The sequence below is a fragment of the Lissotriton helveticus genome, chromosome 11 (assembly GCF_964261635.1).
Source record: "Lissotriton helveticus chromosome 11, aLisHel1.1, whole genome shotgun sequence".
NCBI classification, from domain to species: domain Eukaryota; kingdom Metazoa; phylum Chordata; class Amphibia; order Caudata; family Salamandridae; genus Lissotriton; species Lissotriton helveticus.
In genome coordinates this window covers 905,689,357-905,711,878 of record NC_136072.1, presented here as the reverse complement: position 1 = coordinate 905,711,878, position 22,522 = coordinate 905,689,357, and the positions used below count along the sequence as shown (strand labels likewise).

The following is a 22,522-nucleotide window of genomic DNA, read 5'->3' as shown; positions in this document are numbered from 1 at the left end:
TGAGTGAAAGAATGGATGGATGAGTGCAAGGATGAATGGATGAGTGCAAGGATGAATGGATGATTGCAAGGATGAAGGAATGGATGGAAGGGGTGGACGTGGATGGATGAGAGAAAGGATGGATGTAAGGATGGATGAGTGAAAGGGTGAATGAATGGTTGAGATGAAAGTGGATGGTTGAATGAAAGGGTGAATTGATGGATGAGAGAGAGTGGATGAATGGCTGATGGAGTGGGTGGATGGATGGCTGGGTGAAAGGATAGATAGGTGGAAGAATAAATAGATTGATGGGTCGACGGATGGATAGATTGATGGGTGGATAGTTAAGTGAAACGGTGGATGGAGAGATGAGTGAAAGGGTGGATGGATATGAGTGGAAAGGAAGATGGAGGGATGAAAGATGGAGGAGCAAAAGGATGGCTGATGGGAGGGATGAGTGAAAGTGGATGGATATGAGTGAAAGGATGGATGGAGGGGGTGAAAGTGGATGGATGAGCGAAATGATGGATGGATGAGTGGAAGGAAGGGAGGAGGGATGGAGGCGTTTGAATGATAGATTTGGAGCTGGAAGGATAGGTTTGGCCAGGGGTGTCCTGAAACACTCACTTTAGCAGTTACAGCGGGGGTTGAACTCTTGATGAGCCTCTTCTCTCTGCAGCTCGGCAGACAAAGGCCCATAATTAACGTGTAGGGGTGAGTGAGTAAAAGGATGGATGTGTGGGTGAAAGGGTGGATAGATGAGAGTGTATGAATGTTAGCGTGGCTTGCTAGATGGATGAATGAGTGAAAGGAGGGATGAGTGACAGGGATGGTGGAAGGACGATGGATGTATTGATGAAGAAAAGGGTGAAAAGATAGATGGGTTGCAGGGTGGACGGATCAGTAAGTGAAAGGATGGATGCGTGAAACGGTAAATTGATGGATGAGCGGAAGAATGGGTGAGCGAAAGGATGGACAGATGGCTGAGATGGATAAGTTTGGGGATGGATCGGTAGATATGGATGAGCAGATGGATGGATTTACAAAGAGAATGGAGAAAGGCTGGTGAAAGAATGAATGGAGGCCAATGTATAGGTGAAATGCTAGATATCAGTTGGTGAATGAATGGGTAGATCTGCAGAAAAGAGACAAAATAAGGAAATCACTAGTATTAAAATCCTTCTATGCTATGAGCCTGACATAACCAGAGAGGCTATTATCCGAGCTCTTCTATAATGAGTGCTGCCATTATTTGACGGTGCACTACATGGCACCAAAAGGACAAGTGGATTTTGTACAGGACAAGTAGGTTTATAAAGTTACCAGTCCCATGGACAAGTAGATATTTTATTAAATTCCACACCCCTGTGGAAGCATTGTAGCATATCTTTTTTAGACCATCCTTCAGTTGCAAAAACGTTGTCACCTATTTCTATTTTTATTCACTTACTTTAACTGGTTTTTTTTATTTCAACAACTCGTTTCTGTTCGAAAAAACATGACAAATCGCCCATCGCCGAATACAGAATTTTGAATAATTTTCAGAAATGTCTAGCCTTCAGGATTCACATGTAGATTTCACACCTCCTTACCTCACAAACATCGAGTAAGAAAAACACTTTAAAATGGGAAAAGTGACCACCATTCTGAAAACTGCAGAAACTGTGGTGATTTTTTTTTCTTTTTCAACTCTGTTCTGAAATGTGGGAAGATGACATTTATAGCACCGCAAAGCTCTTGATGAAGCCATTTTTAGAAAAGAAAACACACACACTTTCTTGCACAACACTTCTACCCCATTTGTAGGGAAAAGCCTCTTTTTGGAAATGTTTCTCGGTTCATACAGGTGGAAACCACAGACCATGTGTAACTCTAGACTCCCCAACATGTGGTAAAAAGACCACATATTCGGCCGGCATATCTTTGGTGGGAGAAAAGTAATATGAAGGCATAATCACAAATTTCCCCAAACATCAAAAAAGTGCCTCACTTTGGTTTGAAAAACTGCAGCACACAAGGAGTTTAAAAAAAAGAAAGCCAAGTCTATAAAGGGGATGCTAGGATGGCTGTTGTCTCGATGCTTGGAGCAGTGCTTCCGAGACTTCAACATAGCTAGCATATGCTGCAGCTCTTCATTCCCACTCTCTTTTATCCTCTCGCTCACACACACACACACAGCGACCCCACTTGATGCAGCGAACGGTCCACTGCAGAGCACAAGGGCTGGATAGCACATGCACCAGAAGGGGACCAGGAGCCCTTCATACCCCCTCTTTTCCAGCTGCTAATTAGATGGCTCTCACACATGACAGAGACTACCGTCTGGAAAGGCGGGAGCAAGGGTAGGTGGTAACTCTCTGCCCCCCTCATTGCACGTAGAGACAATACCTGGGGCTATGGATGGGAGCGGAAACAGCCCTGAGAACCCTTAACGACTGAAAATTGACTTGCTCGTCAGCCAGCTGATCACAGAGTTCTGTGGGCACTGCAGGCTGTGAGGAGGAAGTTAAACTGAATTTAAAAAAAACCTGCAGAAGCAGATGGGTTTGTTTATTCTCTTATGTTGTGAGAGGCAATTGAACACAAGGGTGCAACATGCTGTCTCGGTCTGAATCAGGGCTGTGGTTTAAAGGAAACAACCTCTCAATTGTAGACCGTTTGGAAACAGCTTTGTTTTCCAGGTTGGAATCGGTTGATGGTGTCAACAGTGGTCCAAACCAGTTTTCTTCTGACTTAAAAGAGGAGGGTAGCAATTAACTACATTAACTACATGAGAAAGGCGCTGAGTATATGCGCAGTGAAAATTAATTCTCAGCGTGATACCATTCTGATCTATTTAGAGCAGGCAAAAGACAGAGTGGCATTGAGAGTCATTTTCAATATGACCTTCACAGGTGAAGCATAGTCTCAAGAAACGGCGACATGTGAGCGAACACTGATGCACCACCTCATGTTTCTGCCTGTACAGGGGAAGCTACCCAACTTTGGATAGGGAAATAACGAGGACATTATGCTCCTCTGATGGCCACATGCATACAGCACAAAACTACTGATTACAATCAGTAGGTTTACTTAATGAGCTAAAATTATTGCACCACTAGAATACAGCCAAGCAAAGTATTGAAGAAAATCCTAGTTAAAACCCATTCTCTTGCTTTTATTGCATTAAAGCATGGATGGATGAACGCCAACATAATTTAATACTGTGCACTATTTGAAATAAAAAATAAATATTGCCCAAGGAATCTACGGTGTCTAAAATAGGTCATTAGAGGATGCAAAGTGGAACTGAAACTTTGGTACCCTGCAAACAAAATGACAATTTGGGCCTAATTTATATCCTATTTATTTATTCAATTATAACGTTTTATATAGCGCGGACTAGACCCAATGAGGGTATCAGAGCGGTGAACGGGGTAATCACCATCACCATTGCAGAGTACTTTACTCCCACCATGGCGAGGGTAACTCTGCCCGACATATTTAGAAATGTCTTCTGCCCCTGTGGACACCTATTGCATTTCCAGGAACCGCCGTCAATAGGGTTCCTGGAAATGCATTAAAAGTTTGACAGAGCGGGATTTTCTTATTGAAAAATAAAAAAATTATAAAACAATGATCCCCTTACCGTGGGAGCATTCTCCCATGGTATGTGGGTAATTTACAAGTTTTCACTGACCCTTACTGCTACATTTTTCAGTTAGGTGACAGGCAGGGAAAACTGGCCGTGTCCCCGCCCACTCTACATACTCCAAGTAGACAAATCTCAGACAGCCCTTAGTCAGGCCGTCGGAGGTGTGTGCAATCGGTGGAGACAGAATAGTCGCTGCTGTCTACACACTGAAGGTCCTCCCTGCCTCTAAATGAGGCCGGCAGACCATCAGGTTGGCGGAAAGGGTACTCCTTTGCTGCTGCGATGGAGTACCCTTTCAGCCAACATATAAATCAGACCCTTAGTGTGGTTAGAAAGTGTGAGACTGGAGAGAGGAGAGAAAAACTATATCAACCTTCCATACAGAGATAATAATGCTCACCATGGATACATGTACAACTTTCAGAGACACTAACATCTGCTTAGGTTTGTAAGATAAAGTTTGTTATTGGATGAACGGCAGGATCCTTCACTATTTCATGCATTTACGCCAGTTTCTTACCCAACTGTTCTGCCCTGTGACGGCTCTCTCCTCACCTTTGCATCCTGCTTGGTGATAAAGTCCACAAAGCCAAAGCCACGGTGCGGTCCAGTGCCACTCACTTTCTTAGGTAATCTCACGGTTTTCAACTCTCCAAAAGTGCTGTGCGAAGGGGTGGGGGAGAGAGAAGATGGGGAGAAATACATGGTTATAAGACAAGGCAATGAGATTTAATTAAATTAAATTCTTTACGTGTAGATTTTGGATTTAATATTGCTGCATAATTCACGCAGGCTGAAGATTACTGCACCCCACCCTTTAGTTGTTCATATTTTTGCATAATACTCAAGAATTTTAAGCAAACCTTGAAGGAAACTGTGCATTTTCTCAAAGTGTTGAACATTTCTTTAGCATGTGCTAAAGAGCAATTAAAAATCTGACATTATTTCAGAAGGACATTTTCAAGAAATCTGCACAATTTCAGCAAACATTTAATGATTCTGGGAATTAGTTGCATTTCCAGTAAAAGTAAATCAGGGATGCAGTACACTTACAAGAACGAAAGCAGAAACCACACAGTTTATTGAAAAATTAAACTGTTCAGCACATTTTCATTAAAAGCTCTAAGATTCTGCACGAATTAGGAAAACCTATCCTAATTATAAAAGCAACATTTCCTTTCCAAAATGAAGACAGCTGAAAGCAGAATGAAAAATTAGTTTTTGCAATATTAGCTTCTAATAATAGGTTTATGTGTGGAACTGTAGATTTTCAGGTAAAGGCCAAATATACGGTTGTAACGTTTTTCTTTTTCAATTATGCAACGGAAGGTTCTTTCCAACAGGGAAAGTAATGATATGTTGATCAATTAACATGTTAAATGTAGACTTACATCTTCAAAATAGAAGGCATTTGGTCACCACAAAAGCTTTAAAGTAAGCATTGTTTTTAACGTTGTCAGTATATAAAATGAGGAAACATTGTTAAAAATAATCTTCGGTGGAGTAAATCTGATCTCCTAACTCATGTGTTACATCATGTTCTTAATAACTGAAACTGCAACAAGGCATCTAACAATAATGTGGGAAAGATGAGCCCAGGGAGGCCTGGCACATCCATGCATGTATTTGTAGAGATGTGCAAGAACACATCATTACAGCCCTTTGCTAAGTGAACTTTTGCCTCGATATTCAGACTAGAAAACACGCCAGTAACCGGTGGTTAATAGATCTGATATGGGAGTGAATGTATTTATTGCCCTGTTCATCAGAGAAAAACAGAAACAGAAAAGTGATGGGTGAAAGGCATGAATCATTCTCACCAGGGATAATTACTCTGGGCTGCATCCTAGTCGACTGTTTTTATCAGTGTCAGTCTAGATGAGATGCAACCATATGCAAAGTTATAGGCCCTCCTCCAATAGGAAAAGACGAATGTGAAATGTCAGGGAACGTCCCCTCTGAACAGAAAATAAGCAACCACTGACTTTGTTTCGCATTGTTATGCCTCAGCAGTGAAGTGAAGTGAAGTGCAGCTTGAGTCCTATGATACAGTGACCTACGAGACCCATGTCTGGGAATAGCTGTCGCTCTTAAGGTGGTCACACATTGAAAGACAAAATTGTTATAGGAGGAATGTTGAAATTATCTCAGCCAATCAGTTGCTTTTACAATAATGTGCCACTCCAGACAAGAACCACTTATATGCAAATGCGACCTGCACAACACTCTCAAATAACAACCTTCATGTTTTCTACTTTTAAACAGATAAAATTACTTGAATGGTTCAAAGGAATACTTAGCCTGCAGTTATGAAATCTGGTCACGATCCCACTCTTCACTAGAAATATGCCACTTAGCAACTTCAACTCAAAATAGCCAACAGAGGTCTAATTCATAGCCCAGCACTAAGGTGTTATTTCTCTGAGCTATTTATAAAGAGAGGCCCGAGGTGCTTATTTATTTATAAAGTTTTATATAGCACGAACAAGATCCCGAAGGATAAGGCAAAGAGCCACTTTACAAGCTTGACCAATCTGTAATCTTTGACCATACAGTGGCATATAATAATATATGAGAAAATATAAATACTAGTGTAAATGGAAAGATAGTATACAATAGTGTAAAACAAGGTTAAAGGAAAGATTCATCTAGAGCAGTGATAGTCAAAGTACGGCCCGGGGGCCACGGCCCCCTTGACCTTTACATGAAGCCCCCCTGGTGAACAACAGCACCAGCTGCTGAGCACTAATTTTCAGAAAAAAATAGAAATAAATGGACAAGCATTTATTAATTTGCAAATAAATGCTTGCTCGTTTATTTACCATGTTTTTAGAGCTCCTTAAACAATCCCATGCCCACCCAGGCCGACTACCGCCACCCTGCTGGCATCAGTGCAGCCCTTGGTCACACCACAGACAGTACTTTGTGGCCCCTGGACAAATGTTTGCAAGTACCCATGATCTAGAGCATCAGACGTAACCTTAAGAGAGCAAGGTGTTGACAATACTGCAGGATGCTGTGTGATGGGGCAAATAGTACCATTTATCTGTACCCAAGGAAGACATTTACAAGGTGGAGCACAGCTACTAGCTGGAACCATAACCAGAGACAAGACAAAGGACCATTTCGGACATATGAAGAATGGTTATATCATTCATGACTTATGTTACAGCATAATTTTAAATCACTCCATCTCACTAATAGTTCACTTTAATATGGCGCTCAACAGGAAGGAAGGTCAATTTTCCCTAAATGTTGACCAGCAGGGCCTAGACAAAGGATCTGATGTACCCTGAACTTTTGGAATCACAAACCCTTCAATTTTCAAAATCACGAAGCCGGCACCTGCAATAGTGCGTTTTTATAGTTACTCAATCCCATTTAAGAGTCAGAATTGCCTTTTTCGCTCACCAAACAGTTTTAGCAACTCATTCAGAACTGCTGTTAGGAGAAGCCATAAAAGAGGCATCCTCTTGTAAAACTGATTCACAAGGGCGTGTATCAATTATTTATAACTGTAATTGTGGTTGCAAATCATTGATCAGATACTGACACCCGAATAGGAGTGGTATGCCATGTTCAAACGGGAAGGTGTCAATGTCGACCAACTACCCGTTTAGGAATCATCTAATTAACTCCCACCCCCTTCCCCCTCAAATAATTTGCAAAACAGGAAAACATTTTTTTAAGAAGAACCTGTCCCCTTAAGGACCATAGGCTGCTTTAAAAATGATCCTGTTCAGGAGGAATAGGAACAGAGAGATAGAAGTCTGCTGTCTCCTGCAGGCCACCATCCTGGTGTTTGCAACCAACGGCAAGGGGTCGGAAACAGCAACCTGCTCAATTAATATTTATTACATGGGTTGTTTTGGGACCCTCTCCAAATGGCCATTTATCAATGTGATGTATTAATAAACTGGTTGCAACAAAAAATGACATGAACATTTCAAGAAGTAAGTGCTTGGTTTTAATTCACTATTTGTGATCTATACTTCCAAAAAACTGGATGATTTACGTAGATTTTAAGACACAGAGTGCAAACTCATACAGTAGGTGGCACCTCACTCCATATCCTTACATGTGTTCTTACATGTGTCCTGTCATGCGATATCCTAATAAATGCTAGTATGTAGTTTTAACCTAATTCCATTGACCAAACCAGGCTAACAAACCTAATAGCAAAAATGTGAACTGGAAACAAAGCATGTGTTGACAGGCAGTAAGGTGGCCACCCTCAGAGTCGGATTAAGAAGGCGGCAGTCGCGCATTGGGCGGATGCCTCAGGGTCACCCGTGGGCCGTTTCTTAAGGGCTTGGGTCAACCAGCTTATAGAGCCTTACTGTCTTCCAGGCCCTGCCAGGCCTCTGAAATGTGGGGCCAGCATCCTGGGGAGGCAGTCTCCTAGAGGGCAGGGGCTTACAGAGACGCCAGGCCAGTATTGTATTGGCACTGGCAGACTTCAGCTTGGCCCCGTGGGGACAGCCCAGAACCCCACAAGCAGTGTCCCACAACCCTACCATGCTGTCAAACTGGCGCAAAAGAAGGGGAGAGTACAGCAGCCTACTGGGGGCAGGTGATGTGGCCGTTGTGCCATCTTCACCTCAGCCACACCCTTTCCGCACCCGAGCCAGGCTGGGCCAGGTGTTGTTCTGGCCCATGGGCCATTCTTACCCTAGGCCCCTTCCCCACCCATGTGTCCGACTGGGCCAAGCAGTAGTGTTTTTCCCAACACATTCCCGGCAGGCCGCCATATTCAGTTCACGGTGGGCAGGGGAGGAGGTAGTATGCAGGAGCCTTGCTGAGGGGACCGGTGCTTTCATTTCAGTCCCAGTGTCTTTTAAGTCTTGATGAAGGGGGTGTGCTTTTGCATAGGCCTCGCTGTGAGGCACCTTCCCCAGAAAGAAAAATAGAGAGGATGTAATTTGTAAACTATGTGCAAGTCCCTAGTTGGTTCAGCATCCTGTGATTCTGAGCAAGTCACTAAATCTCCCAAGGCCTAAAATAAAAAGGAATTTGATCTTGTGTAATTTAACTGGTGCGCATGTAAACTGCTGCAATGTCTTTGGTCCAAGTTCACGCTATATAACACAATACAAACACAAAATATCCAGCCACATTCTGCAAAGACCCAAGCATGCTTAGGGCCGGCTTTAGCTCTGGTGGCGCCCGGTGCGACAATCACTTTTGGAACCCCCACATCCCTTGACTGCCTCCTCGGATTCTCTCACTTCCACCAGTAAAAGTGCACCCCTCATCTCTCATATCATAAGATATTGCTAAATACAGTGCCCCCTGAGGTCACAGCACCCTCCTCCACAAGTCAGCGCCCAGAGCGGCCGCACCAGTCGCACTGCCCTAAAGCCGGCCATGAGCATGATAATTAAAGCGGACTCTTTATATAAAAAACATCTGTATTAATTTCTAACTTGGCCTTTCTACCTTTGCATGTTTAACTTTCAGTTCGGATCATTACAGCAGCTTTAGTATTTTCGTACGAGCCAGGATGTTAAAATTCTGGTTAAACTAGTAACAAACAGGCCAGGTGGCCACCCTAGGCAGATCAGGTGTTGTGGTTCTAGGGTCAATTTACTTCGAGGCAGCCCGGCCAAACAGAAGTGTTTCTAGCTTTCACCAATGTTGCTGGCTCTACAAACTTTACAATGCTAAATATAACAAAAAAATTCTGTAAAGATTTCGCCAGTAAGACTAAGCAAATGGCGATCCATGAAAGGGATAATCCCGGGATGGGGGCGACTTTTCTGGGGGCGAGTGTCCGGGCCTAATCGTGATCCCAATCTGACCCTGGCCGCCCTCTGCCAAAGGTGGCAAGATGTGGCCGTGTGCCCCTGCCTCTGATGGTGGCTCTGCGCTGTGTGATACTTTCTTTCAGCACCTGCAGGCAGCGGCTCGTTCCTGGTACCTCGCCCAGCTGTCAGGACTGCTTCCTGCAGCCCACGTTAGCGCGAGACCCGCCACAACATACGCGCAGGATGTGTACGTTTAATGAGGACCGGAGCACATGAAACCACTTACTGCTTCATTGGCAAATCTGTACACAAACAGGGGGCGTTCACAAGGCGCGGGGCTGGGGATAAACATGCTAAAGGCCGCAAATGCTTTCGCGAGATGATATAAACTAAATCCAGAGAGTTAACCCGGCGCACTGCCAGCATGCCCAAGCATTCATCTTGTCAATTTCCTCAGGGCGACATGCCGCGTACAGCGAGGGTTATGAATGTGGAAAATGAAACGGCACGTCCGGCCTGCGGGGCTCTGCCCTCCCCGGCTCCTGCCTGCCTCCTGCCGCCCCTGCCACCCCTGGAGCTGAGGTGCGTACGGCGGAGGTGAGGGGGTGGTCGCCGGAGGCGCTGGCGCTAAATAGAGGCGTCTGCAGGGGGCAGAGCTGACTTTCAAAGGCAGCGGATTGACAGAAGTGGGCCGCGGGAGACGGGGTGCAGAGCAGGAGATAAGGAGTCGCTCGAGCACACCTTCTCCAGTTTCCTCACTGGGCCAGACCTTCAAAAGTACACATGGAAGAGGAGACTGGCGTGATGGGAAGGTGGCAAACAAACAACAACTTAAAAAGGTAGCATACGTACACCAAAGAAAACAACAAATCAAAGGGGGAAGGACACATTTTGTGCAGAGGAGAAACGAGCAGACTGGAGGGTAGACCAAAAACCAGGAGAGGGGAAGAAGAACGCAGGAGTGGAGCTGTGTAGAAAGGGAGAGTGAAAGGGTATAATGAACAGAAAAACGGTGCGGAAATAAAAGAACGAAAAGAAGTGGGGGAGTGCGAAAGATCAAACCAAGGTAAAGTAGAGGAATAGGGAAAATAGCAAGTGAAGGACAGAGGAAGAGGATGAGTATGAAAAGGGTTGGGCTATGAGAATAGAGGAAGAAGGGATAGACTGGAAATGGGAGAAGTAGGTAAAAAAGGAAAAGAGTAATTTTAGGCAGGTATTTAACAAAATAGTGCTATTGTTGTTATTTGGCACTTACATGGCACACAACACTGCGGACTTACCAGCTACTACCATAGGTAATGTACTTTATTGCCATTTCTATAGGGCGTTCCTACCTTTGACAAGGCACAAAGCATTTGCTAGGCATCACAGTCACAACTGGGGCAATGTAGAGGTGTGTTCAAAAGGAGTCCCATCTTGCCAAATAAGGACTGCATTTGCGAAGGTGAGACCTCATCCAATTTGTAAGATAATGTTGCTACTGGATAACATCCCCAATCAGAATGGTGGGCACTCCAGGAGACTCAAACACACAAAAGTGATGGGGGAATGGTTGAAGATAGTCTAGCCACTGGTAAACATTCGGGGTACCATTCAAACCTATTCTTTGTTTGCCAGCTATGATCCCTCAGATTGGCCCCAGCCACATGCAAATCAGAACATTTCGACCTGAACCACCAAGCCAGATCCTCTCTGAACCAGAACACATGAAGCCCTAGAAAGGTTTTGGCCTACTTGGGCATCTTTAGTCGGGTGCAGCTTGGTTCTCGTGGCACAGCAAGCATGTAGCCCACGTCTGGGCAAACCATTGGCCACTTAGGGAGTTACATCAAACACACAAAATGTGATAGGAGGAATGCTTGCAATAGGTATCGCCAGCAACATCTCTTTATCCAGGAGAACTTGAACCGTATATGTTTTATTTTTACATTCAAGCAAGGCTCTTGAAAGCAGTGTAGACAGTCTATTGAGTAGACATGCCTTTTAATAAAGAGAATCCTTCCACCATAACTAATCCTAGGCCGGCAAACCCAATGTAAAATCAACTGAGTCTTCATATTTTACACAAAACAAGAAGAAGTCCATACAGGCTTGACCTATGTCCTGATTTAGAGTTTGGGAGATGGGATACTCGCTCATAAACATGCCAGATATTGCACCTGCAGTATTACCCGTGCCATAGGATAATGCACTTGAAATACGGCAGATGGAATAGCTGTGATGGAGTATCTTATCAGCAAAACTCTAAATGAGGCAGACAGAGTGTCCTAAAACATTAACACAGCCTCACTGTTTCGGGAGTTCATGCTAATCAACCACACAAGTATGTGCACATAAGCATCCTCAGTCTCCTGCCATGTCCATCTACAATAGGTATTTTGTAAGGTAAGTATGAAGTGACAGAAAAACAATGTGAGGATTGTCAATTGAGTAAGTGCAATCCCTATACATCAACTTGATAATTCTCTTTTGCACAGGTAGCCATAGTGGCAGATTCGTATCTTCCCTCAAATTCTATCTTTTGTCACTATCTAGCCTATCTGTCGCCTCCTTTTGTCTACTTCGGAAGTAGGGACATGCAGGGGCACGAGGAGGATGCAGAGGCAAGGAAATGCCAGAAGTGACAAGGGAGCAAGAAGACGGCACCTGCAGCAGAATCCTGCAAAGGGATCTCGAGACTCAGAGTTGCCTCCTGTATTGCATAGAAGACATAAATGTGGGGCTGCAGAAAAGGACACAGATTGCTCATCTGTTCCCATACCACGCAATGACCTCGGCCTACTGGTAAACCCATCGAAGACAGAAGAATGGCCGTGCTGTATAGAGGACCACATCGCCCTCTCCTTGAAAGTGGGAGTCTCAGTTGCTGCTCTGTAATTCACTCACCCTGGCAGAAGCATGCCTTCAAGGTGGGAGCTACAGCAACTAAACGAGATTCAGGAGCAGGGTTCAGGAAAGAGAAATTCCATAATAATGGCAGCACGCCAGAGGCTACAGGATAATAACTCCTTAGGTGAAGGTACCACATTCCAGGCATACGATGGTAGAACAATAATGGCTTATGATGGTAGGACAACCTGGGTGTTTAGCAAAAGTGTGCACAAGTATACAATGGCAGAACATCCCTGTGTAAAGATAAAGCGTTGAGTACTTCAAGATAAGTTGCATTTATTGTGGCAGAAGAGGCAATGCATTTCTCTTTCCTCCAAGCATATTATAAATATTCATCTTGGTCCCAGAAGCAAAAAATAAAGGAATTCAATAACTGAACCGACAATAGACACTTCACTGCTTACTTAATGCACATAAACACAAAATCCAGCAGCTACCCACCTACACATCATTACACCCCAAAACCGGAGATATTTCAAATTTTATTCCACAGCACAAAAATGTGTTTCACAGAAACCACAAACGGAAAAGCCACCCTATAACTGAACAGGTATGATACACTGACATATGACTGGAGCACATCTCTGGCTTAAGATGGTAGCTTTAAAAACACACTATCATCCTAAGTGGTATCTTGGCCCCATTAGCAGTTAATGGATGCATACTGCTCCTCAGCTCAATTCTACTAATGTCATCTGCCTTAGATAAATGGGGGCCTACTTCTGCATACTTCCTCCAAGTACCAGCTATTCAGCAACCAAATGCTCCACTGGAGACGTTTTAGCATTGGTATTGATATTTTAAGATAAAAAAACCAAGCAACATGTTGCAGTGTTCATGATAAGGCATACCATAGTCACACAATAAAAATAACACAATGACGTCCAGCAACATACACCCCATCATATTAGCATGACTGAGTGGTGAATGTTCCAACATGTATGATGTTATGTGACCTGTTGTGGGTGGGAGGTGTCGGGGGCTGGGGGGGGGGGGGGAGTGGAGTTCAAATATATTTGTTATGCAAACAAGGTGCAGCCACATTTCAGACTTTAACTTCACTTGTGCATATAAGAGGCCAAGGCTGCATGACCTTATCTGGACCAATGGGCATCTAACTGCCGATTCCGAGTGTGCTCCACTGGAGAATTAATACTAAGATAGTTTCATAAAGTATTGTTTTTTGTTCATACAGGGCTCGTCTCTTGCTCTTCCTCTTTGTTTCTTAGTTTCCTCATGATAACCTTGAGCCAGGGACATTTAATATTGGTCTCAGTAACATGATAATAACGGAATCTCGAAACTAGCTTTGAAACATTATGTCAAATTATGTTAACCGACAACCCTCACTTTGGTGCTCCACAGTGATCCCACAGTTTGCACCACATTACATTTACTCTAGAAAACAGTTAGCAACCCTGTTCACTTAGTGAAGTTATGTACAAGTTATTCATGTATGCATATATCCTTTTGTTTCAGATATTCTATATATTGTGTGGAAAATTATCTTTTAATCCTGAAGAAGGTGTTGGCCATAGAATACAAGAGCCATAACCGAAACGCGTCGATGCTAACATTGAGTCTTGATACGCTAAGTCAATGGACATAACTACTCCTTTTGCGATAATACTACAAATTGGAGTTTGATTAATTTTCTTCCAACTAGCGTTTTTCATCACTCTTTTAATTGGAATCATTTTCCTTTATGTATATTTCCCATAGTCTGTTACGATTTGTTATGTATTAATTGTTTTTATTGATGCCTCATTGTTTTTAATGATTTGTAATAAAATGTAAATTTTTTGGTAACACTTATCACCTATACTCCTTTTATGTTTTTGTCTGTTGTCTAAAGTTATATTCATGTATGAAACTGTGTGGGCAATAACTGTTGTTGTGAGACAAAATGACCCAAAGGGGAAACGTTTCTGACATTTTGTCTTTTGGTACCCTACCCCTTTGGTCTGTGGGTCCCTCTCTTTTAGATGCCAACACTTTTGAAAATGAAGGCGTCGTAGACAGTGCATTGATGGTGATTTTGTTAGTCAAAAATTGCATGGCAAGGCTCTATCTACAGCGAATCCAAGGACACTCTGGTGCCCATGCTTTGATAACCTGCCTTAGATGCAGCATTTCTTCTGCGGGGATGAATGCAAGTTATGAAGTATTACGAGAAAATAAAGCCATGGCTTGCTAGAAAAATGTAAGGGAGACTCGCTTTTTGACACAATGTCGCTAACATTTCTTTATTCACTACCGTTATTTTGCATCAACTACAGCTCACATCGCATTAATTTACACTGTTTATTAAACAATACTCCAGTTTCAATCCCCGTTGAATAACGAAAAAACAAAAAAATGATTGAATAGTCTTCAACTGCATGGCAGCGGAGGACTGACAATATGGATGAGAAAAAGAAAGACAAGATTTGAATGTATGCACTTTTAATTTCCAATCAGTCTTCATATTCACAGGGGTTACTAAAGGAAACATCTCACTGACTAACACTGAAGACTCAAAGCTGGCCCCTTTTACACGGAGACAGGTTCTAGTCACATTCTGCTTCTTAGAGAAGCCAGATCATGGAGAGCACCTCTAGTCACAATTCAATTCTAATAGGATAGAAGCCGGGCGATAGACAGCAACATTGGTCACAAGCAAATTCTCACAGGATGAAACCAGATCACAGAAAGCGGCTTCAGTTACCTTTTGTTTCGTACAGAATAGAAGCAGATCATGAAGTCCAGCTCTTGTTATGCAGTGATTCTCAGAGAAAAAAGTGCGCTCATTGAGAGCGGCCTTCGACACACTTTTATTCTTGTAGGATAGAAGCCTGATCATGGCAGACAGTGATAGTAACACTACGATCCTCACAGGATAGAGGTCAGGTTAATAACTAAAAATAGAATGATCAGGAGAGCTCAGCCTTCGTAAGGCATCAGTCTAAAAGATCTGTAGTGCCAGAAATAACCAGACATCTCACACTTCACATGTTATGAAAAATCTTCAAATGGCTCCCACTGAACACCAAAAGTGCCGTCCCTCAGGCCGTAGTCACCAGTCGACTAGACTATGGCAACACACTCTACGCTGTGATCACCACACACCTTCTGCAGAGACACCAGACCATACAGAACTCTGCTGCCTGTCTCATCCACGACCTTCCCAGATTGACCCACACCACCCCTCACCTCAGGAAACTCCACTGGCTCCCTCTACAGAAAAGATGCCAACTAAATCTGATGATTCACGCCACTAAAGCACTGTACAACCAAGGACCAGCCTACATTAACAACCATCTGAACTTCCACCAACCTACCAGACAACTACACTCGCGATCCCTCTCACTTGTCCACACACCCCACATCCACCAAAGCAACAGCGGAGGACGCTCCCTCTCCTACCTTGAAAGCTTGGAATGACCTTCCCCATGTGCTATGGAACCCAACATCTGTTCTGGAATTCTGGAAGGCACTCAAGACCTAGCTGTTCAACTGAGTCCCCGAACCCTCATGGCCCTCAAGTGCCTGGATACCCTCTAGTCACGCTATACAAATCAACTGATTGATTGACCCTATAGAACCCACAGGAGACTTTGAGAAAGTCAAGATATGATGAGGAGGGTTTTGAAATTTAAGAAAAAGAAACATTTGCAATTGGGCATTTATGAGAAAGTGGTAGGGTCAAGAATGGGCAAAAGGTAAGTTGACTTCTACTTTGCATGACCAACTTAAACAAACTCCATCAAAGACATCATGACGAGGCTTCTGGAGAACTTATGGAAACTATAGAAGTTTGAGGCAAAACACATTCAGAAATTTTGAATACTCCTCAAACAGATGACAGCTCAACAAACATGGAGGAATTGGTCCTGAGAATCTAATCAGTGAATAAATTATCTCAAGCAGGAGATTCCTTGCAGGTGAAAATATAAAAATGTATGTAGACAGTGAAAGGATAGCTCCTTGATGTGCATGTGCAACAAATCAATCATACAGTTTTTTGTGTGTGGTAAATGTTATCTTTGGGGAAAGATTACAAATGTTATGGCCCTGTATGGATGATGGTTTGGGGCATTCACTGCTTCAGTACAGCCCTTGGTTAACAGATATGCTGCCAGTGTAAAATGGAGGAGACTGCACTGTACTAACATTTCAACACTGAAATGAATGTCGCCAGCTCAAAGAGAATCTCCTCTGCCGACGTGTTACTGAATACAAAGCTGTGAGTGTAAGATACATAAACAAATACAATAGTTATCACTTTAGTAACACAATAATACCTAAAAGCAAATGCAAATGGAGGAATCCCATGCCATGAAATCATTACAGGAAGCTGAGGCGCTTTCAGTGTTATTCAAAGAAGGTTGCAATCTCCAGAGCAAAGTCCATGCTATTGAACAAACAGCGTTCTTTCGTCTTCCCAGTGGAATAGATAGAGCAGTAGATATGACCCTAAAGGTGAACTGTAACACCAGGATATGTATAACTAATTTTGGGAAGCAAGATTCCCAACGATTGTACTCCTATCAGGATCTAAGCAGCTAAATGACTGGAGTAAGAGTCTTCCCCAGCGCACTTCTGTCAGGATCCATGCCACTTACATATTAGATGAAGAGCCTTACACTGTAAGCGCACTCCTTTGAGGATTCAAACTGCTATCTTCAGAGAGCAGTCTACCTAAGCGCTCTTATACTATGATTCAGGTGATGAAGAGAGATAAGAGCATCTCAGTTGTATCCATGTTAGGATTCAGACCATTAAAAGCAAGCATTAAGGCACACCTTCCAGGCCTCAGAGTGCTAGCATCTGAGACAGTATTCCTGAGTGTACTTGTGTCAGGATTCAGACAACTAACTCAGCAGTGATTTCCATAACTGTGCCTTGTCAGTATTCCCCAGTCCAACTTTAGAAAGTATAATGAAAACATGTAATGAGAAGGAAACAATGTGTGTGTAGAATTTGAGCAGTGGTGGGGTGCTATTGACAAGTTTGCAACTGGTGACTATTACTTCCTAAAATCGTCAGCTTCTTCACACAAGATCCATCTTTTGTGCCTGCGGACAGTACAAACGTGTACTTGGGTCAGACTAAGGTACACTGTGTGGAATGATGGACCAAATGAAACTAAGATTTGAAGAAAAAAACAACACTTGGCTATTGAATGCAGCACAATTCAAGCCAATGGAAAGACATCCTGTTGTCTTGGCTCGCCCCTCTTTCGTGGTAAACAGTCAATTTCCCTACTCTTCATTAACCTTTTTCATTGGGCTCTTCTTCAGTATCTCTTGACCCACACAGAAGACCACAATATGAAACCCTGAGCACAGAGAGGGCTGAACCTGGCTAACAAACACGTTTGACTCCATGTTTGAGGTAAGAGCTTCTCACAGTCACACTTAAACAAGCAGTAAAACTGTGTAGTGTAGTTCCTATCTTCCCAATAGGCTCTGCGCATTGGAATAGTACCTACAGCAGTAAAGGCCTAGGCCAGACGTTAACTAGGTCTACTACTGTCGATACTAGACTTAATTTTTGGGTTTGCCAGCTAAGCTCAGAGTTCGCTAGAAACTTTCTCGAATGTTCAGGAAAGAATTACCTCCCCTGATTAGACAAGAAGGGATTTAGTTTCTGACAACCATAGAACATGACAACTTTGCTCTCCCCTAATCAAGAGTCAATCTCAAGAGTCGTGTGAGCACAAGGCAATTATTTTACTCAGTCAGTACGTGCATTCTTAGTCTCATCAGAATGTAGAGAAAAGGAAGAGACGGGCGTGTTCAATAAAAGATGTTATTTATTGATCAGTCTCTTTTCTCGTACAAGAGAAATGGATCGATATTATTGCAATACTTATAGTTAAGTAAAGTGCATACATTAAAAGCAATAGTATAAAATAATACTGTAAAAACATTGATATGGTTTCTGAGCCATATGATGTTTAAAATGATTAAAATATATTTACATACACATATACATTTGACTAAACGTACTCAACTGGTGTTTCTAAATACGCCTACCCCGTGTACCTGACCTAAGTCTAATGCGTGGGCGGGAATAGAAAGTTACAGTTTTAAGTTAAGTTTGTTTTTGCCAAGTGAATAACTAAAGAATTCTCTAGGAGGGGTTATTCAGTTCTGTACCTGGAATTTAGGATGAATGAGGAATGGTATCTCTTTCTCTGCTCTCGATATTCCAGGCTGCCTGCGAGGGCTACCCGGAAGCGCCGGTGCTGGGTCTCTCGGCTTGAGATAGCAGCGCGTCTCTCAGCGCGTCAGGAAGGCGGGGCTGCGCCAGCGGGGTCTGCTTCTGCTCTCGGCTTCGGCAAGTGTGGCTGCTCCGTCTTGTCACCACGCGTGTGTTTGCATAGGGCAAGGTCGGCAATATTTATACCTTAAAGGTGCCGAGATTGACGTAAGGATGGACATAGGTACGTCAATAAAGATGTCATACGACTTGCTCGTTAGCACATTCTTTTGCAAAAGTTCTCTGTGAAATCAAAACAATGGCCGCACGGATTTTCCAGGTTGTCATAGGTTTGATTTGTTTTGAGAACATCGTATGCCTTATCAGGGGCTGGAGGAATGTCGCTTGTCTAATTAGATCTCAAGCGTTATGACCTAATCAGATAACACGTTCCTGTGCCGTAGTGTGACTGCGTCAGATAACGGTATCTGCATCATGGGGGATTTCTTGCCTCATGGGCTGCATGTTAGTTAACTAGCTAGGTAGTTTAACCAGAATAGGGTCAGGAATAGGGGGATCGATTCAGAACCTATAGAAATACACGACACCCACTCCACGCTAACTATGGTCATATCTACTAATCTATGCATAGTATAACATAGTACAACATACTATAGAGTATAGTGTATACCTTACCACCCCAAAATACATAAATGCATTTCGAAATTTTCAAATATACTGAAAAATTGCAGTCATATATATTGTATGCACTTAAGCTATGAATTAAATGCAAAAGTAAACACGCATTGTTATGCATTATTGCTTTTTGGTATATGAGAAATACACATGAAATGGCTCTTAATATGGCTATACAGAAAGGAAGGTCGAGACCATTTCATCACATAATAAAATATTTGTGAACATACCAGCGGGCAGCTAAAGTCTATATAAAGTATCTAAAATAGAAATCTTAGTTCTCTAGGAATAGTTTCTTACTTTAAGCAGAAGATCAGTGTCCCGGGGAAAAAATATATAGAAAAATATTTTAAGGGCTTGCTGAAAAAAGTTGCTGTCCGTGAACTGGATTGTAATTGTTCATGTGACTTTATTTTTAAAGGTTGAAGGCCGAATTCAGGGAACGCCGTGTGCGAGTTTACTCAAAAGTCTCAAAAGTCTCTATTTCTGTTCCGGAGAGAACATCATATCATTTAGGCTTTCGAAAAAACTGTCAACAGCTTCATGGGAAAGTTCCACTAAGTCGGCAATAGGGGTAACCATGCATTCGTGCGCATGATTGTCTCCATTGACATTCTGATTAGCATTGCTGACAGAAGGTCGTACCTGTTCGATGCTGCTTTCATCTTGAACTTCACTACTCTTCAATCGCAGTGGTGAAGATTCCAGGAATGCCGTCATCAGGATTGGCAGCCTTTGAGGGCAGCACAAAGCGTGAACCTTGGTAGGAACCAACAGTGTATCTGCATCCACCGGCGCATCCGATTGTAGCGTCAGACAGGTGTCTAACACGCATTCTTCTCCGCATAGCAGACACCTTAGTACAGGTAAAACACACCTTTGCCACATTGGTCGAAATGATAGAAACCAAGTCATGTTTAGGTCTCTAAGCCGGGAGAGTCCCAGGATTTTTGATATCCGGTCCCGGTATCCAATGGCTAGGATCGTATCTTCCATTGTCGCGAGAGTTTGATCTGTGACATGGGTTGCCATAACGAAAAATAAGGACTAGGAATAGGATTCCTGCAATTAGTCCCAGGATCAGGGGAAGTCCGCCAAAAATCGAATGGACGAAATCTGGAAAAATACCCAGTATGGCTTTGAATGGTGTTAATGCCATCGAAAATACTGTCTTAAATACCTTTGAGACCCCAGTGGTATCAGAAATATTTAAGATTTCGCTCAGGATTTCCGCGAAATGTACGGGGGAATTAGTTGATAATAATGTATGTATCTCTGCAGTCGTCCTTGCGACTTGTAGATCATACGTTTCTTTAGATGACGTGAGCCTTGTAGGCGTCTGAAGAAGCACTGTTTTCATTCTGCTTAAAGTGTCTATTCGAATAGAAGTAATTTTCAAACCGGGCCATGCCCTTGCCTCCCTGTCTGGTAAGGAGCTGGGGAACAAAGAACGTCCACAGCACTTGACCTTCGCCGTCGTGGTGACGAGATAAGGAGTCCCGGGCATAAGACTACAACATCTGCGGTCTACAATAAGAATGTAACTCCCATTATAGAGTCTTTGAAAGAATGGTTCTATTTCAGTTGCAGGTGCGCCTTGCTGGTGACATGAAAGGTTGTATGAATTCCCTTCACAGGCTCCGTGCAAACTAATACCGTTACACAGAAGCGTGCCGCTTAGTGACATATCACAATTGTTGCCACTAAGAAACACTTTCTGTCCTTTGTTACTGACACATGCATGTGAATAGGGCAGGTTCCAAGTTGTTTTAAGGTACCCCTTTCCCAATTTCTCGTACATGCCAGCCTGTATATATTTTTGGCAGTATTGAAACCTGAAGGTTGAGATTGGAATATGATTCCGTGGATTATCCATTCACTGACAGGTCGTTCTGACATTGTCATTGGTAATCTTTCTAGTTTTTCAATGCTCAAGATTGTATAATCAGCACCCTTCTGCGCCATACCGATTTGTCTATCAGTAAGGTTAAAGATTTGGAATAGTGACGTTGTGTTGATTAAACGCCAAGGCACATAGCCTGAACGCAGATTTTGTAACGTCCAGCCAAGCTGTACAATAGAGCGCAATTGTGACTGACCATGTTGTAATAACAGTAAGTCTTGCGATAATATATCGATTGCTGAAGACACAATGCTGTCCAATGAAAATATTCTGGAGGACAGAGTCATTAACCCATTGTCCACTACAGAAAGTGATTTTTCCAAATTAATACGATCAATTTCACGTATTCTCTCTGCTGTTTCAATTTGAGTAACCTTCCAGGCCTCATTGTATGCTGCATATACAGAGGCTGCTATGAAACGCTTTTGACGCTGTTTGCGTGGTCCCAGTATGAAATCACGCAAGTCAGCACCATCAGTAAGTAAAGTTAGGTGTTGCTTAATTTCAGGCAGTGTGGAAGTTTGTAGCCATTGAAGGCATAATTTGCCCACACTGTAGGTTGTTATTATCCCTGGGTGATGTCTTTGGGGATATCTAGGGTCTGGCCTGGTCATTTTGAAACCCTGTGTTTTATTCAGGAATCTATCTTGACAGTTATTTGTATCTGTGGGCCAGATCAACCATTGTTTCCAATCAGGATGTGTTCTGTTTTGGTTAAGTATATGGTTTATGTCTATTCCTTCATCTGTATCAGAGTTATTGCTAAACATTGTTGGCTTTGGAATAGACAGGTTATTTAAATCTTTGATTTTTGCTAAGCCAAGACAGGTTGTTTGTTGAACAGTGTCATTTAAAAATATCATTTGTTCTGGGATCATGCAGGCTCTAAACAAAGCTTCTATACCCTGTACTTGCCATTCTTTTGTACCCCAAACACTTTTCAAATCAACATTTTTGTCCCAATAATCAAATCCAAAAGTATTCATTTTTTCAAAGAATGAATCTGAATATATCAATTTCGTGTTGGTTATCATGGTTTTCATCCCTGTCTTGTTTGACAATTTGTAATAAAATGTTTCAGCATTAGTTATGTTAAAACCTGAAAAATATGAATATTTGTCATAAACGGTTCTAGAGCTCCCTTTTGGAGGTGTAGCACAATGTTCCCATTGATTATAATTTAAAACATTTCTAGGTTGTGCAGATTTATGCAAGAAATGGTTACCATAATGGTTATAGCAATACATACTATCATAATTTGTAGAACCTTGCAAATAATCATGTTTTGTAAATTTAGCAGACATTACTAAGTCAGACATCATATTGTTTATACTTTCAAAGTCCCAATCATCAGCAAATGAGTTTGGTTTTGCAAAGTCACTCAAGGAGATCTTGATTTGGTGTGGATATTTCAGGATCTCGACCGGACCATAAATTTCATAGTCAGTGTTGTCCCAGGCTACCCCACCAGGTATTGGAATTGCT

The 22,522-nt window shown here is 42.6% G+C and overlaps 1 protein-coding gene across 1 annotated transcript in view; it reads right to left on the bottom strand.

Moving 5' to 3' along the window:
* The window catches only part of RBM19 (RNA binding motif protein 19), a 461,658-nt gene that overhangs the window by 161,602 nt on the left and 277,534 nt on the right, over window positions 1-22,522 (bottom strand). The window contains exon 22 of the mRNA XM_078667139.1: window positions 4,169-4,274. Coding sequence (XP_078523265.1) covers window positions 4,169-4,274 — 106 coding nt within the window. The remainder of the gene's footprint in view (window positions 1-4,168; window positions 4,275-22,522) is intronic.